At 40.2% G+C, this 19279-nt stretch overlaps 1 protein-coding gene across 1 annotated transcript in view; it reads right to left on the minus strand.

Moving 5' to 3' along the window:
• LOC118400216 (protocadherin-15-like) overlaps positions 1 to 19279 on the minus strand; it is a 239626-nt gene that overhangs the window by 172716 nt on the left and 47631 nt on the right. The window contains exons 5-8 of the mRNA XM_035796860.2: positions 8540 to 8700; positions 7266 to 7421; positions 5391 to 5510; positions 5131 to 5241 (exon numbers count right to left, since the gene is read on the minus strand). Coding sequence (XP_035652753.2) covers positions 5131 to 5241; positions 5391 to 5510; positions 7266 to 7421; positions 8540 to 8700 — 548 coding nt within the window. The remainder of the gene's footprint in view (positions 1 to 5130; positions 5242 to 5390; positions 5511 to 7265; positions 7422 to 8539; positions 8701 to 19279) is intronic.

Here is a 19279-nt window from a genome sequence, read left to right on the forward strand (position 1 = left end):
GATTACAACTGAAAATATAAAAAAGAAGGTCCAATTTACAGAGGCCAGGTCATGAAGGAAGGCTTGCTCATTAATATTTTTTAGTAAGCATCTTTGACAAATCTAGACAGGTTGTTTCACTGAGCAGCCATTATGAACACAGGCTATAAAACAGTGATCACTAAGGTCATTACAGAAAGCACCAGACTGATACCTATCAGGATGATTTGCGAGGATAACATCAAGGAGCCTTTAGTGGTTGTTTGGAGTCATACCTTGTGGGACTGGTAATAAGCCCCATAGCTTTAGGACTTGGTCAGGTGGTTTAAGCATCTCCCATTTTAGGTCACCTAGCAGGAAACATTCAGACTTAGTGTAAGGGGCCAGGAGAGAGTTAAGGGAAATTAGGGTACAGGTCAGTGCTGATGGTGGACACCCAGCAACAGTCAATGGTGGTGGATAACACCCAGCTGATGGATAACACCCAGCAACAGTCAACAAACTGTTTTTTGAAAGTTGAATGCTTAAAACCAGCTAATCAGATTGTTTGGGGACAGACTTGGTGGAGACAACCAAGCACTAAAGGTGTTCCTTGGTAAAGATTGCCACTCCACCACCTTTGGAAGATCTGCTTTGTCGAAAAAGGTTATAACCAGAAAGGTTAACATCAGTGTTCAAAAAACTCTTTCTTCACGTCTCAGTACTGACCAACACATCTGGATTGGAACTATGAATCCACACTTTCAATTTATACATTGAGTTATTTTGACGTCCGGATGAAAAGCGTGCCCAAAGTAAACTGCCTGTTACTCAGGCCCAGAAGCTAGGATATGCATATAATTGGTATATTTGGATAGAAAACACTCTAAAGTTTCTAAAACTTTAAAAAATATTGTCTGTGAGTATAACAGAACTGATATGGCAGGCAAAACCCTGAGGACAAACCATAAAAAAAAAATCAGCCTACCACTGTTTCCAATGGCTTTCATGTTTATTAGGAGGCCAAAACCTCCCAGATTGCAGTTCCTCGGGCTTCCACCAGATGTCAACAGTCTTTAGAAAGAGTTTCAGGCTTGTTTTTGGAAAAAGTAGCAAGAAATTTTAGTTTTTCTAAGTGGCTCCCATTTTGGCTGTGCGTGGATGAGAACGCGTTCTTTGTTGTTTATCTCCGGTAAAGACAATAACGATTCCCCATCTTAAATTGTATCATTTATTTACGTATTAGGGTACCTTAGGTTTGATAATATATGTTGTTTGATTTGTTTGGATAAGTTTATTGGTAACGTTTGGGATTCATTTTGTATGCATTTTGAAGGAGGGAAACCGGTGGATTATTGAATGAAGCGCGCCAGCTAAACTGAGTTTTTGGGGATACAAAGAAGGACATTATCGAACATAAGGACAATTTGTGATGTAGCTGGGACATTTGAGTGCCAACAAAAGAAGATCTTCAAAGCTAAGGTATTTATTATATCACTATTTCTGACTTTCGTGGCGCACCTGCCTGGTTGAAATATGTTTGTAATGCTTTTGTATTCGGGCACTGTTCTCAGATCTCATGGTGTGCTTTCGCCGTAAAGTATTTTTGAAATCCGACACAGTGGCTGGATTAACAAGTAGTTCAGCTTTATTTTGATATATAACACATGTTTTGTCATGAATGTTAAATATTTCTATTTCTGTCATTTGAATTGCGCGCTCTGCAATTTCACCAGATGTTGTCGAGGTGGGTCACTAGTGGAATGCCTGCGCTACAAAGGTTAATGTGCAGAAAACCCAGGTTTTTATGAGGGCAGAAGTCAGTGAAGCATATAGCATAGCACACGTCAGAATTGGGGCTAGCAACCATAGATGGGCCAGGGTGCACATGCACATTTCCAGATATCATCAGCAGTAATACATTCAGGGAACAGCAGACGACAGGGAGAACTCTGCAGTGTTAATTTATGACATTTGAATGTGCATTAGATGGCAACAAGATCATATTGTACAGCAATTCCATCAGGTTAAAAGAATACAAAAGCCGGCGAAAGGTGGTTAGATGAAGATTGGAGGACACGTGTCCGTGGAACCAATAGAGAGTCAGACTCTCGAGTGTGGGAACAAACATAGTCTGTCCCACGATCGGGTAAACAAGCAAGTTTATAGTCAACAAATCCCACAGGAGTCATGAGGCAAATAGCATAAAGCACATGAAAAAAATATGAAGATTTGGGGCTTGTCATTGCAAGTTCAGAGTCACTCGCCCCAACAGTGAGTGTGTGCTGGAGGCGAGTGAAAGCTTAGGAGAGAGGGGGGTGTGTGGAGGGGTTACCTGTACCAAACAGGGGGAGACAGGCCAGGGCAGACGGTGAACAGATCGCCAGGTGGAATCCAAGCAGCAAAGCAGCAGGCAACGGGAGTAGGTGTCACACCCACTTGGGAGAAGATTTACTTATTGAATTAATTTAATTGTAATGTATCTTTCTTCTTGGCTTTAAAAGAAGCTTCAGATTAAATATGACTCGCTCAGTTCCAAGTTGAATGGTGTTTGCTGGTCATTGGTTTGCCAGAGCATTTGCTGTATAGACCTTGGAAATAAGAATCTTTGGTAGTAGGAATCCTTCCATGTTATTTTGTCCAAAATCAAGTTGTAGGTTTGAAGTTTTGATTTGGAGTGAAGGTTATGTTTTGGAGGGTAGTATCCTTTATATGTCCTTGTGGAAACATTAAGTTCATCTAACTCTAAATAATTGTTTTTTTTAAACATACTGAAAAAATGTGGGAGCCCATCTGCTCATGATTTCTCTATCTCTCAAGAATTGACGTGACATTATGACACCAGGCATACTAAATTCGATTAGACGTATCCCATCAAAGGGATGCTGACTAAAAGGGGGTTAGATCTGAAGTCAATGGTCTCCATCACCACAGATGGAGCACCAGCCATGATAGGAGGGGACTGGTTGCACGTTTGAAAGAGGACCACCCTGAACTGAAATCATATCTCTCCTGTGTCTTGGAAAATAGTATTCTGAGGTCATGAAAACAATGATGAAACTGATTAACTTTTTGAGAGCAACACAGCCTGTTACGAGGCATTCTGAAGCATACTACTGCACAACAGATGACTCAACAAAGGCATGGTTTCGGAATGCTTCAGGGCCATACAGGAGGAAATCAAAGCTTTCATATCAGAGCAAAATAGTGACTAGGCAACTCAGTTTTCTGAGTTTTTGGAAGATGAGTAGAATATGGAATCAGTTGTAATTTTGACATACATTGCATCATACCTTAATCAACTGATGGTTAAGCTGCAGAGACGGGACAACACAGTGTGTGATATAACAGCAGTCCGGGCTATACAGAAGAAATGTGAGGTTTTGAAGAATGATCTCCAGGGAGAACTTGTCCACTTCTCCAATCTTCTGGTGTAAACACAGGGAGACAAAGATGTCTCCAACCATGATTATTTCACCCAGAAGCTGATGGATAACTTCAAGGCTCGCTTTGATGACTTCACTGTTGGAAGAGAACTGCTGCTGCTCATCCATAACCTCTTCTTGGTCATAAACATGACAAAGTTGTCAAAAGAAGCAAAACAGATCTTCAGATTGGTAGATTTTGCATAACTGCAAATGGAGTTGACTGAGCTGCAAGAAAATGTGGGTTTGAAGGAGCAGGCTGGTGATTGTGACCCTGTCACTTTCTGGGGGAAGATGGTGCCTGCAACTTGTTCCACTCCCATACTGTGAACAACAACTCCTTGTGCCTTTTCTAGAACATGACATAGCTTTAGATGATAACTGCCTTCACTTGTCTCAGTGTTGAGTTCCATCTTGTGTTGACAGTGGCAGGGATGCCTCTTTCCCCAAATTCAGCCTCAAACACCTCTTTGAATGTTGTGCTTGTATGCAGCAGTGAGCTGATTTTTGATAACTTTGAAATAGAAGGAGTTATCATTTTTGTGTATTTCAAGCCATCTCCCACCACCAGCTGGAGAGTGTGGGAAAAACACTGCAAGCACAGTGTTTTTGATTCTAAAATCATCATATTTGTGACTCAAGTCATGTGACTCGAGTCCACACCTCTGACTTACATACAGTACAGTCTATTTATAATACAGCCATAATGTATTCTTATGCCATTATTTAACTGTCTACTTTAATTAAATGCTCTGTTTACTCATTGCTGTGTATCTTTGTTTCCTCTGTAGAACCATACATGTTTAAAACATTAGATTAAGGACAGCAATGTACAACCATCACAATAGTCTAATAACTCACAAGCAAGTATTATGCCACTTTTATTCCATAACTAGACATACTTGTCTGTCAAGCAATTAATTCAAAACAGTCAAATAATCAAAGCTTCTAGAGGATGATGATTTAATTTATGGATAAACAGTTTGCAAAAGATGTAATATAATTGCCAACGAGAAATCATCTTCTTCCAATTACGTACATTTTCCTTTGAGTAATAACAGATAGCTAACTAGTAAGGTTTTGGTTTGTCCGGTGATGGCAAACTTAAAGAAGCATCCACCAATCTAAGTAACGATTACTAATTTACCCAATCTAAACTATTTGGACAAAAAGATGTCCATAAACCAGGGGTATTTAACTACTATTTGAGAAGGTCCAGTCACTCAAAATTCCTAGGTGGCAAAGGTTCGGATGGATATTGTCATTCATTGGTGTATTAGCAAACCCCCACCTCGCAACACCATGTTTTATGTATGTTTATAGAGGGCCACATGGGCACATAATCTGGCCATGTTAACTACAAGATTCAGATAGCTGGTTGGCACAATTTACCTACCTAGCTAACGTGGGCTAGTTGTTCAACTGGACACTTCTGACAGGTTAATGACATAAGAGGAAATCTTCTATTTACAACTCTTAATTTAACAGCGTTACATTAAAAGCCTGACAGAGTGTTTTGCAAAACACCAATCCATTACCTTAGCCAGGGCAAAAAACGTAAACTCTTTCAGAATATTCTTCAAACAAGTTTAACCCTGTCAATACCAAGTAAAATCTTTACAAAAAAACATTTCAAGAGGATCAATTTTATTCATTCATATGCAATATGCACAAACACACAGGCATGCGCCTACACACTTCTGGCATCTACACACAAACAAACAAAGGAAATAGCAAAGTGTCTCACGTTGGCTTGAACAATGACCAGGTAGCGTGTTCTCTCTTCGTAGTTTAGTCTCTCAGCCAGAACAATGTACCCAGAGAGAGTATTCCCTACAACCACAGTTTCGTTAGACACCTGATAGAGAGAGAGAGAGAGAGAGAGAGAGAGAGAGAGAGAGAGTGTTCACTCATAGTTTTCATTAACAACATACATTGTTCCACTATTCCATAGTCCTATAGCTTAAATAAGTCAGTCTTCAGTAAGAAAGCATTACATCCACGTACTGGGTCGTTGGGGTTGTACTGGATGCCATATTCTATCTGTCCGTTAGGCCCATCATCGATGTCTGTGGCCCCATCGTCTTCACCAAAGCCTGTGAATATGATGGTCCCGGGAGGAGTGAGCTGGAGGCAGAGATAGAGGGAGCAAACCGTCATCAGGCATGTCACTCTGTCAGGACATTGCAACAACTCTATCTCACATAAATGACTGACCCCTCCCAAGGTCACAAGGACACAGTGTGTCTTCAATAGAAGATGGCCAAATACTGCCAGACGTGTAAAAATTTGTCGTTATGCTATAGAAAGATGAATTAATTAACTGATTTGAAATGAAAACATTGTCATCAGCAGCCATGTGAATGTGTGTTTCTCTGGGGGTCTCTGCACCCAACTGACAGCCATAACAACCACTCAGAGAGATGCTGAAGAGAAAGGGGTCTCGAGGGGAGTTCAGCTCAGTTGAGGAGCGGTTTGACACCAGCGGAGTCTGACTCATAGCTGTTCAGGGAGTAGTGTTTCCTGGAATAACACACACTCGTTGTGAAATACATAAAACACAGGAAGTGTCAACAAAGTAGACATCAGTCATGGTTGTCTACTCTAGACAACACAATGTCTGACTCTGAGCCTCTTGATAGGTGTCATGTCAAAATCTGGTTTTGATAGCTGAAATAATAAGACATCTCAAATGTCTAGTGTCATTAATGTAATGTAGTTGTACAGGGATGGCATTTTGGAAAAGAGACAAACAGAAATAACTAGAGATTTTGTCAGTGACACACAATATAAAATTACTTCTATTTCCCTTTGACAGCTGGGGTCTATGACGGAGGAGAACCATGGTAATTTCAGAATGAGTTATACAGTATCTGCACACGTCTTCAAAGGAGTATGCAAATATCCACATCATTTGCTTGTTTGTTCAGTTCTGCAGACCTTTTTGGTCAAAATAATCCTAATAACTTATGCTAAAAATAGTACTGCAAAATGCAACCAAAAGTACATTTGTATAGGTGTAGATATAGGTGTGGATATCACTGACTGATTTTGATAAGACACATTTTAAATTTCTAAACACAGTGATGCCTAACACAAAATAAAATGTGATATTCCACTGTGCTCTCTGTCTGGAATGGTAACAAAAGTATTGACTCACACAGCTATCACTTTGTCTTAAATCAAATAGAAAAACACACACACGCACGCATTTACTTGCATGCGTATGTACAAGCACACGTACACACACACATACTATACTGAGCTGATGCTGTTAGTCAAAAGCATCATTGTTGAGCTTGCGGGTGCACACAGGGAATATGCCATCTATAGCACGCAGAGCACACAGACAGGATCCCCATGATTCACTGGGAACATGCAAACTAGTGTGCCACTGAGCAATTGCATGCACTAGAGAATGAACAGATATTCTGAAGATCTGAGGATCAGCTATTGTTCTATTATCCTGGGAACCTTCTGCTTAACATGCGTATAATAGCTGTTGTCATGTATTACTCTGTCTCCGTGCTGAAGGCGTATCAACAAAATAGAAATACAGAATCCCCCTGTTGCTACAGAGTAGTCTACACTCTATTTCACTGTGCCAACATCAAAAATGCTTTGACTCTTTAATCAGGTAGGTCCTTCATTTAAATGATCACCAAACCTGGACCATTCTTTCTATTTCAAAGAATGAAGTGTGAATCTACTACAGTAGGAGTCCCTTTCTGTAAGGCATCTGGGCTTTGTTGACTGCTGGAAGGGTCATGATGACTTTCAAACCTCATTTGAGGAATCATCTTGTGACTTACCGTGGGGATAAAGAAATGCTCACTAAAGAAAAAAGCAATAATTGTTGTAGTAACTCGCTCTTTCGCTCACCTCGTTGACGGCTACATAGTAGCGCTGCTGTTGAAAGCGAGGCGTGTTGTCGTTTTTGTCCCTGATTACAATGCGGACCTCGTGGAGAATCACTGTCCCAACCAGCTCATTGGTGCACTGGACTTTCACCACGACGGTAGAGATATATGAGGGGGGCTAAAGGCAAGAAAGAAAGAGAGAGAGAAAGGGAGAAAAGGAGGAACTGTAAATCAACCAATTCATCAATCATTAAAACGATCAATAAACTCTGGATTATGTAATCACTGTAGAAAAATACATTGGCACACTGCTCCAAAGCCCTTTACCTCAGTAGATCCAAAACCCACAAACAAGTCTACACGTTTTGGAATGGCTTTGTCAAGTCCAGACCTAATCCCAATTGAGATGTTGTGGCAGGACTTGAAATGAGCAGTTGAATGCTTCAAAATAAATGTCACTGAGTTAAAGCAGTTCTGCATGAAGAGTGGACCAATATTCCTCCACAGTGATGTGAGAGACTGATCAACAACTGCACGATGTGTTTGGATGGTGTCATTACAGCTAAAGGTGTCCCAACCAGTTATTGAGAGCAATTACTTTTTTACACAGGGACATTGGGTGTGGCATAACTTTGTTTATGAAATTGTTGTGTTATTGTTATTTGCTCACACAGGTTCCCTTTATATAATATTAGGTTTTGGTTGAATATCTGATAATATTCAGTATTAAAAACATGCAAAAGTAGAGAAAATTATAAAGGGTGATAATGCTTTTCATAGTACTGTATGTCTAGTTGTAAGGGACTTCCTCCTCTTCTTCCGAAGAGGAGAGGCGAGAAGGATCGGAGGACCAATATGCGGCGTGGTAAGTGTCCATGGTTCTTTTAATAAGAAATAGTACACATGAACAACTGAATACAAAGAACAATAAACGTGGAATGAATGAAACCCAAAACAGTACCGTGTGGTGAAAAACACAGACATGGAAACAAACACCCACAAAAAAAACTGTGAAACCCAGGCAACCTAAGTATGATTCTCAATCAGAGACAACTAATGACACCTGCCTTTGATTGAGAACCATTCTTGGCCGAAACATACAAATCCCCAAATCATAGAAAAACAAACATAGACTGCCCACCCCAACTCACGCCCTGACCATACTAAATAAATACAAAACAAAGGAAATAAAGGTCAGAAAGTGACACTAGTAGGCTTGTGTTTGCCAACATTTCTTAGCGAGACCCTCTACAACGACATTATCCCTCACCAACCTGGGGCCAGGTCCATACTCACATCTCTGTCCAGGACGCGTCCGGTGCTGTTGAGGAACAGTCTCTGCCTGAGGGGGTCCAGGATGACCCAGTAGGCGTAATTGTCCAGCAGGGTCAGAGAGATGGTCCTGCCTGGGTCCTCTGCTCTCCCATTGATCTGCATATTTTTCACTATAACTGTGCCTGCACAGAAGTAACATATTATGATATATTGTAATTTTGCACACATTTGTTTTATACTTTGCAACTTACATTTATTTAACACATTTATGCTCAGTCTGTAGCCCATGCAAAAATCAAACCTTCAACCATTGTGTTACAAGCACCACGCCTCAAACAACAGTCATGTTACACAGCAGCATAATGATCAGGGTTTACTCTCTAAAACATCTAAATCCCTTTGCAGAGAAAGGCTCATTTGGGCTAGCACCAGGCATTACCAAATTATTTTCCTCAAGAGCCACTCTTAAGTTTCGGATGAATTGCATCCTTGCCTTTTAATTACAATTAGAATGATTTGAATCTGACACTGCAGCACTCGAGGACTAGACAGAAACACAGCATTGGAATTTTGGCCTTGGCATTGGCTAGAGGAATCCAACCAATTGTGCCTTGGTTGTTTGGCATGCTTGATAGGGTATCAGTACTACACCACAACACATTCTGACCTTGTTGATGTGCAGTCACCTTTTCTAACATTTTTGCAAGACAAAATATCTATGATCAGAAGTAATTCTGCTCGCCGTCTGTAGCAAGGCATGTGCAGTATCCACATGAGGTTAAAATGAACATAGTTACAGAACCCTGAACCAAGCCATATGCCTACAAACTACATATGTTATGTACTGAGTTTAACACTTGCCTTACTACACTAGCACATAGATGCAAGCAGATCATTTAGCTATAAAATGAAATAGGATGGTGTGTATCTTTATGGATGTTTTAATTACAGTGTAGCACGCTATAATCTCAAAACAAGGCATTTTCATACATATTTAAACTTCAGTAACTTCAGAGGGAAATCTTTTTGGAATATTTAGGTCATAAAATACACTGTTGATAATATTACAAATAATATTACTGGGGAGGGAGAGGGAGCCTTGTTGCTTTCTAAAGTTAATTACGCTTCAATTGTCTAGAGAGACTAACACAGGCAATGGCCCTTACCATTTCTATCAATGGAAGATTTATGCACTTCTAGGGCTCTATTTTAATTAACCTAACGCAATGGTCAATCTAAGCGCTGGGCAGTAGTGTTATAGGTTCGGGCTATGTCAGAAATATTTTTGGTATTTTCACAAGCACAATTATCGCCGCAGTTGGCTTGGTTTTGATGAATAAACAAGTTGTGGCCAATCAGAACATGCGCCATGGCTAAATATATGGTTGCTTCAAGTTGTGTACTTACAGTCTTTTATGTATTGCCTTGGAATCGACTCCAATTCCAATGTTAGTCTGTTATAGGTTGTTAAACAGCTTACAGAATCAAAATGTGGACCTATCCAATCTTTGCTAAATACGTTAACTTGAACATGCATGGCTTCAATGTTGAAATATATGCATAGCATTCTCACTTATATAGAGGATAGGCCTACTGCAAATGGCATTATGGCCAAGCATGGACAAGCCAAATGTTGTCAATAAGCAAGACTAAATTCACTAAAAAGAGAGCGATTAATTCTAATCAAATTCTAAACAAAACTAAACAACTTGTTTTAAATAGGCAGACTCAGTAATTGCTTCCCATGTGCATATAATATTAAAACAAAGCAGACGATGGAAGTTGTGACGAGGTGAGGTAGGACCCAGGAGCAGAGAATAGCACCAGACGAGGAACCAGTTGTTTAGAATTAATGTAAATACTTTACACAGTCAGAATTTCACTTCCTGTTTGGAAGATTGCCTGCCCTATGAGTTCTGTTATACTCACAGACATAATTCAAACAGTTTTAGAAACTTCAGAGTGTTTTCTATCAAATAGTAATAATAATATGCATATATTAGCAATCTAGGACAGAGTAGGATGCAGTTCACTATGTACACGCAATTCATCCAAAGTGAAAATACTGCCCCCTATCCTCAACAAGTTATGGCACAAATTTTGACAGCGGAATCACAGCCTATCCAGCCATGACACAGACTGCCCATTATGCTTAACACCAGCCCAAACATAAAGCACTTAATCACTTACTCTCTCAATCTAATACTTACAAAACTCACAAAGGAAAGAGGTACTGTTGATACTTTCACACAAGATAAAGTAAACTTCTGCAAGAGGTGAGAGGCCTTGATAAAACAAATCCCACAGAAACGTTCCACCTATTGGTTTCTCTCCACACTCTAAGACAAAAGGGTTCCAAAAGGGGTTATTTGCGGAAGGATGGGTTATACCAAGAACTGGTTTGACCAGAATAACCCTTTTTGGAAGACAATGGTTCCTTATAAAGCAAAGGGTTCTACCTAGAACCTTCAACATCCTAAGAACCATTTTTTGAAGAAATGGTTTTTTGATGATTCTTTGGAAGGCAATCAGGATTATTTGGAAGGCAAGAAGGGTTCTACATAGAACCATATATAATATTTCTCAGCAAGCTCTATTGCAGGGATATTTTCAGAATTGTTTGTTTTACTGTAATATCTGTGTTTTTGAATGTACATTAATTGGTTGATTAAAGTTATGCTACACAAAGATAAATAACATACCGTTTTCGAAACTAACCCAATCTCTTAGGAATTGGATTTATTGTAGCTGTTACTGAGATGGTTGTTCCAGTTAAGATGATTGAGGTAGTCTCAGTAATCATTCTTCCCTACCCTGGCACTCATTCTGAATGCAGGTTGTGGGTGATTAACAAATCCAATTGTTGGATATCCTAACTCTGGCTGGATTCCAATAGGAATTACACATCATCTTGCAGGCCTGGTGTGGCCAGTAAACCAGGAGATCCCCAACACCACCGTGTTAGGTTATATCTAGACCCTCAAAGAAAGGCCTTATGATATACACAGAGTATACATCTTCTTCTATCTTATTATAAACTGGGTGGTTTTAGCCCTGAATGCTGATTGGCTGACATGCATGTAATATCAGACCGTATACCATGGGTATGACAAAATAATGATTTTTACCTCTCCAATTACGTTGGTAGCCAGTATATAATAGCAATAAGGCACCTTGGGGGTTTGTGGTATATTGCCAATATATAACGGCTATGTGCTGTATAAAGGCACTCCACGTTGCGTCGTGCAAAGAACAGCCCTTAGCCATGGTATATTAGCCATATACCACACCCCCCGGTGCCTTATTGCTTAAAAAACACCTGCTCATTCCATGACATAGACTGACCAGGTAAATCCAGGTGAAAGCTATGATCCCTTATTGATGTCACTTGTTAAATCCACTTCAATCAGTGTAGATAAAGGGGAGCGGTGCAGATAAAGGGGAGGTTAAAGAAGGATTTTTAAGTCTTGAGACAATTGAGATGGATTGTGTATGTGTTCCATTCAGAGGGTGAATGTGCAAGACAAAAGTGCCTTTTAACAGGGGTCTGGTAGTAGATGCCAGACACACCTGTTTGTGTCAAGAGCTGCAACACCGCTAGGATTTTCATGCTCAACAGTTTCTCGTGCGTATCAAGAATGGTCCCCCAGCCAAAGGACATCCAGCAAACTTGACACAACTGTGGGAAGCATTGGAGTCAACATGGGCCAGCATCCCAGTGAACACTTTCGACACCTTGTAGAGTCCATGCCCCGTCGACGGGGGGTGCTACTCAATATTAGGAAGTTGTTCCTAATGTTTGGTATACTCAGTATATGTAATCTATTGTCGTAAATAATTACACGTTAAAGGCTAATCAGGCCGGTGGAACCGTTCATAAAGGGTTCTCGGGAAGAACCCTGCAAAGATAAAAGCGTTCTCAGTAGAACCCTTCATAGAGGGTTCTAGGCGGAACCATATACAGAGGGTTCATTGAAGAACCCTACATAGAATGTTGTAGATAGAACCATTTGCAAAGGGTTCTACCCAGCATCAAAAAGGGTTCCCCTGTGGGGACAAGCCGAAGAACCCTGTATGGTTCTACTCAAAGACAGGGTCATTCTCCACTGACCACTTCACCTCCTGAGCATGTCATCTATTCCAGACATGTGTGACCAGCCCACTTTTATTCCAAATATCAAAAGACACTTTACAGCATCCCAGAATCATGCTGCCAGACAGGGCTGACACTGAAAATCAGATAGATGTATATTTCAGAAGCTATAGGAAGGTATGCAGGTGGAAATGTACTTCACTAGAGATTATATGGTTATGTTTCAAACAATATGTATGCAATTCAAAGTTTATATAGACCATTTTCTCTAATTGATAGGCCAGGCGCAAAGGACAGTCAGTGCCTTTGTGTGAGTTTGGTAGATATTGAAGATATATTAAAGATAATACCTTTCATAAGGCCTTGATGACTCATAACTGACTGTCTGGATTCACGATGTCTTGGACTTTGAACCAATATAATCAATCCCTGGATAATTATAGTATAGACGCTGAGGTTTACAAAAGGCTTTGAAGTTAGTGGGGGAAAAAAATCTAAAGATTAGCAAAAAAAGTACTAATCAATAAGCACTTAACTTGTTCTGTACTGAAGTCCAACCGAGACCAGGTTTAATTTTGTGTGATCTTTAAAATAATCCAATGAACATGATATGTTCCATGCAACAAGCAGCAATAACCTGAATAGAAAAGTAATGCGTGTCCTCAATCCACTTAAAAAAGACCATGCTGTAAGAAACAATCCAGTACTTTGACTTTTCAAGACCAGTCGTCTTGTATAAGACGTTGTGTATGAAGTAAGACTTTACTCTATCACAGACACGGTGGATCAAACTGTGTCCGATAAAATGTGGCTTGGGTTTGGCTCCTCTGTCTGTCTGGTGAATTCCCTTTAGCACCCATCAACCAGGTGTGAATGGGGAGAGTGAGCAAAGCTGCACCGATAGACAAATAGAATAGGTTATGTATTGTAGACAAAGGCACATTTATACACACAAACACAAAAACCCTCATACAGTTCACACATAGCAGAGATTGGTATTAAGCCGTTCAAAAGTTACATCAAAAACATGCGTAACCTCAAGCATTTGTTATATACTGTGGGGCAAAAGAGTATTTAGTCAGCCACCAATTGTGCAAGTTCTCCCACTTAACAAGATGAGAGAGGCCTGTAATTTTCATCATAGGTACACTTTAACTATGACAGGCCAAATGAGGAAAAAAGTCCAGAAATCACATTGTAGGATTTTTTTATTCATTTATTTGCAAATTATGGTGGAAAATAAGTATTTGGTCACCTACAAACAAGCAAGATTTCTGGCTCTCACAGACCTGTAACTTCTTCTTTAAGAGGCTCCTCTGTCCTCCACACAAACAAATGCATGCACACACCCAAGCACACACCAGCTGCTAAGTGACCCGCCTAGCAATGCCCACTGCACCCTACATGAGTCCGAAGTAACTGCCTCCAACTGAGAATGGGATGTCATCTGTCTGTTTATACATTAACACCAAAAGTAAACTATAACTACAGAGCCAAAGATCAGGGAAATGAAGAAAGAAAAGATCAGGGAAATGCTGTTTAGTAGCCTACTGTGTGTAGAGCAGGAAACAAGTGAAAATCCTCCAAATTAAATGGGTCAATGCAAAGCAGGTGAATTGAGCAACAGACCATACCAGAACCAGACATTTCTATTGTTTCGGCAAACTTTCAGTAAACACAGGGCCCAAGATGAAAGGGTGAGTTGAAAAACTAAACAACTTCATTGCATTAAAAGATTCATTCAAAGACCAGCTATATTTCTAGTAGACAGCATAATCCCCTTGTTACGTACATTTTCTGAATGAGATTATTTTATAGTGTCCAGATTAGCTGCATCTCCCTCTGCACCACATCTCCTTTCACCCCTAGCGTCTAATTAGCGACTTTCCACGAAACATGTTCACATCTCTGAAAGTGGTCATTTATGAGCACTACAGGGTCTATATTCAAGGAACTTGTGAGCATCCCGCAAGCTAATTCTGCATGGAGAATGAAAGCCTTCTGATTAGCTTTGTGTTGTATGTAAAGCCCACTCACTCTGTCCTGACAGCTTGTGACAACGAGATTTAAGACGTGCTCTCAACATTGCAAGCCTGTTAAATGTTGCTGCAGAGACATACAATCTCAAGGAGAATGCAGATAAAACAAGTTCTCTCTGTTCTCTCTTTATCTCTCATTCTCTTGCTCTCTCTCTCCCTCCATCTCTATCACTTTCACCATCTCTCATTCTCTCCATGCTCCCACTCTGTTATTTTCTCTCTCTCTCTCTCTCTATACTCCCCCTCATTCTTTCATTCTCTCTCTCTCTCGCTCTCCATTCCGTTTCGTTGTGAGTAACAGGGAGGATTTTGTGATTATTTTCTATACCTAAGCCTTGACTGGAGAGATCAAGGCTGCTGAAGCTGGACTTGTTTCAGCCTCTGCCATGGTACAGCTGCTCCATGGATGGCAATGAGCTTCTTAACAATTCCTCTGCAACATACCTTGTCACTTCTATTTGGGCTTATTACCACTATCTGAACCCATGACAAAGAAGTTATACTTCTCATCTCCACTATATTATTTTCATCTGCACAAACTCTTCCTTCCTTGCTTCCTTCACATGATGATGCAATTTGTTTTAGTTAACAAAGTTGTAGCAAGAGACAGGAAGTGCCATTGGATGCCATTGCTCAAGAGATATAAGTGCATATTGACAGACCAATATATTTTTTTATAAATCCACACTGTTATGCTTCACTATTAGCCCATGAGCTTCGCCACTATTCTTTGCTGTGACGATGTGCCTACGAGCTATTGCCACATCAGGACATTTCCCTCCATTTCTCCCCACACAAACAGACTGATTGTTTGGTACAAACTAACCTGCTAACCTGACTATACTTTCGCTAATCTCATCAGACATTGTGGTTTATATATTGAGTGAACACAAACACAAGAGTCTGGGAGTCATATCTAGAAATGTTTAGCTATGAATGGCTACAGATATGAGTGCTACAGCATAGTCATTTAGATAGGTTGCCTTGGCGTTTTTGGGCACAGGGACTATGGTGGTCTGCTTGAAATATGTAGGTATTACAGACTGGTTCAGGGAGAGGTTGAGCACGCGTCCTGGTAATTTGTCTGTCCCTGCTGCCTTGTGAACATTAACCTCTTTAAAGGTCTTACTCACATCGGCTACGGAGAATGTGATCACAGTCGTCAGGAACAGCTGGTGCTCTCATGCATGGTTTAATGTTGTTTTCCTTAAAGCGAGCCTAGAAGACATTTAGCTCATCTTGTAGGCTCACGTCACTGGACAGCTCGAGGTTCGATTTCCCTTTATAATCCATGATAGTTTGCAGTCCCTGCTCAGAGCCAGTGAAGTACAATTCGATCTTAGTCCTGCATTGATGCTTTGCCTGTTAGATGGTTCGTCGAAGGGCGTAGAGAGAATTATTTTTAACTTGTGGATTAATGTCCCACTCCTTGAAAGCGGCATCTCTAGCCTTTAGCTCAGTGCGGATGTTGCCTGTGATCCATGGTGTCTGGTAGGAATATGTACGTACGGTCACTGTGGGGATGACATCGTCGATGCACTTAATGAAACTCCTCAATGCCATCGGATGAATCCCGGAACATATTCCAATCTGCGTTAGCCAAACAATCCTGTAGTTTAGCATCCACTAAATAAGGACACTTCCGTTTGAGTTTTTACTGGTAAGCAGGAATCAGGAGGATAGAGTTATGGTCAGATTTTTCAAATGGACAGTGAGGGAGAGCTTTGTTTTAATTTCTGTGTGGGGTAAAATGTTATAAGGAGTTTTCTCCTGTGGTTTTACATGTGACATGCTGGTAGAAAGTAGGTAAGACGGATTCCAGTTTTCCTGCATTAAAATTACCGGCCACTGGGAGCACTGGCTCTGGATTTAATTTAATTTGATCTATTAAGCCAATGGCGACAGCTAGTCTTAATGCGGTCTGACACATAACGAAAAAGACATTACAGACAATTATACATTTATGAACATGTAGTGTGTGCATCTATCAATTACACATACATGTCAATACGTACACAACATGTAGGTCACATGGGGGAGAGGAGTTGTGCCGTGAGGTTTTGCTTTATTTGTTTTTTTTAAACCAGGTTTGCTGTTCACAGATGCTATATAAGATAGAAAGGAGTTCCATGCACTCATGGCTCTGTATAATACTGTATGTTTCCTTGAATTTGTTCTGGACCTGGGGACTGCGAAAAGACCCCTGGTGGCATGTCTGGTGGGGTAACTGTGTGTGTCAGTGCTGTGTGTAAGTTAACGATGCAAACGATTTGGAATAATGTTTCTTATAAAAACAAGAAGTGACGAAGTCAGTCTTTCCTCAACTGTTCGCCAAGAGATACTGACATGCATACTATTAAAGAGAGTGTGTGTCGATGTATGCTGATGATTCAGCCATATACACATCAAAAACCACAGCTCATGAAGTCTCTTAACAGAGTTGCAGTCTGTTTTGGAATGGGTGGCCAGTAATAAACTGGTCCTGAACATCTCTAAAACTAAGAGCATTGTATTTGGAACAAATCATTCCCTAAATTCTAGACCTCAGCTGAATCTGGTAATGAATGGTGTGGCTGTTGAACAATTTGAGCAGACTAAATTACTTGGTGTTACCTTAGATTGTAAACTGTCATGGTCAAAACATATAGATGCAATCGTTTTAAAAAGGGAGAGATGTATGTCTGTAATAAAGAGTTGCTCTGCTTTTTTGACACCACACTCCACAAAGAAAGTCCTGCTGACTCTAGTTTTATCTTACCTTGATTATCGTCCAGTCATATGGTCATGTGCAGCAAATCAAGACCTATTTAAGCAGCAGCTGGCCCAGAACAGAGACGTACGTCTTTCTCTTCATTGTAATCAGAGGGCTAATATTAAAACTTCATTGGGATAGGGGGCAGTATTTTCACATCTGAATGAAAAGCGTGCCCAAAGTAAACTGCCTGTTTCTCAGGCCCAGAAGCTAGGATATGCATATAATTGGTAGATTTAGATAGAAAACACTAAAGACACTAAAGTTTCTGAAACAGTTAACATTATGTCTGTGAGTATAACAGAACTGATATGGCAGGCGAAACCCAGAGGACAAACCATTAAAAAACAAAAACAATTCAGCTTACCACTGTTTTCAATGGCTGGTATTATAATAGCCCGAGTCCTCCCAGGTTGCAGTTCCTAGGGCTTCCACTAGATGTCAACAGTCTTTAGAAAGAGTTTCAGGCCGGTCTTTTGGAAAAATTTCCCAGAAATTGTAGTTTTTCTAGGTGGCTCCCATTTTGGCCGTAGTGTTTCCAAGTGCATGGAGGAAAGCACGTTCTTTCTTATTTATCTCTGGTAATGAACATACTATTCTCCATCTTAAATTGTATTGTTTAGTTGTGTATTAGGATACCTAAGGTTTGATTATAAACGTTGTTTGACTTGTTTGGAAAAGTATATTAGTAACGTTTGGGATTAATTTTGTATGCATTTTGATGGAGGGAAACTGAGTGGATTATTGACTGAAGCGCGTGAGCTAAACTGAGTTTTTATGGATATAAAGAAGGACATTATCACACAAAAGGATAATTTGTGATGTAACTGGGACCTTTGGAGTGCCAACAGAAGAAGATCATCAAAGGTAAGGCATTTTTTATATCACTATTTCTGACTTTCGTGTCACACCTGCCTGGTTGAAATATGTTTTTCATGTGTTGGTATGCAGGGCGCTGTCCTCAGATAATTGCATGGTTTGCTTTCGCTGTAAAGCCTTTTTGAAATCTGACATGGTGGCTGGATTATCAACAAGTTAAGCTTTATTTTGATGTATTGCAATTGTGATTTTATGAAAGTTAAATAGTTATAGCAATTTAATTTGAATTTGGCGCCCTGCAATTTCACCGGATGTTGTTGAGGTGTCCCGCTAGCGGCACGCCTATCCCAATGTTTATGCCAGTCGCAGGTCATTGGTAAAAATATAAAAGAGTCAATGGCCTAGAGAGGTGCCCTGTGGTACACCACAATTTACATGTTTGACATTTGAGAAGCTTCCGTTAAAGAATACTGTCTGAATTCTATTATATAGATTACTCTGAATCCATGATATGGCAGAGGTTGAAAAGCCATAAGACATAATAAGGCAACAGGTTATGGGTCAATAATACCAAAGGCTGCAATGAAATCTAACACTACAGCTTCCACAATCTTCTTATTATCAATTTCCTTCAACCAATCATCAGTCATTTGTGTCAGTGCAGTACATGTTGAGTGCCATTCTATATAAGGATGCTGAAAGTCTGTTGTTCATTTGTTTACGGAGAAAGAGCATTGTATTTGGTCAACAACAAAATATCCAAACAGTTTGCTAAGCACTGGCAGCAAGCTGATAAGTATGCTGTTAGAAACCAGTAAAGGCCGCTTTACCACTCTTGGATAATGGAAGGACTTTGGCTTCTCTCCAGGACAGAGGACAAGGACTTTCCTCTAGGCTCAGATTAAAGATATGACAGATAGAAGTGGCTATAGAGTCAAATACCATCCTCAGTAGCTTTCCATCTAAATTGTCAATGCCAGGAGGTTTGTCATTACTGATCTATAGCAAAAAAATGTCCCACCTCTCCCACACCAACTTGACAAAATTCAAACTTACAA

Source organism: Oncorhynchus keta, chromosome 2 (genome assembly GCF_023373465.1).
Source record: "Oncorhynchus keta strain PuntledgeMale-10-30-2019 chromosome 2, Oket_V2, whole genome shotgun sequence".
Taxonomy (NCBI): domain Eukaryota; kingdom Metazoa; phylum Chordata; class Actinopteri; order Salmoniformes; family Salmonidae; genus Oncorhynchus; species Oncorhynchus keta.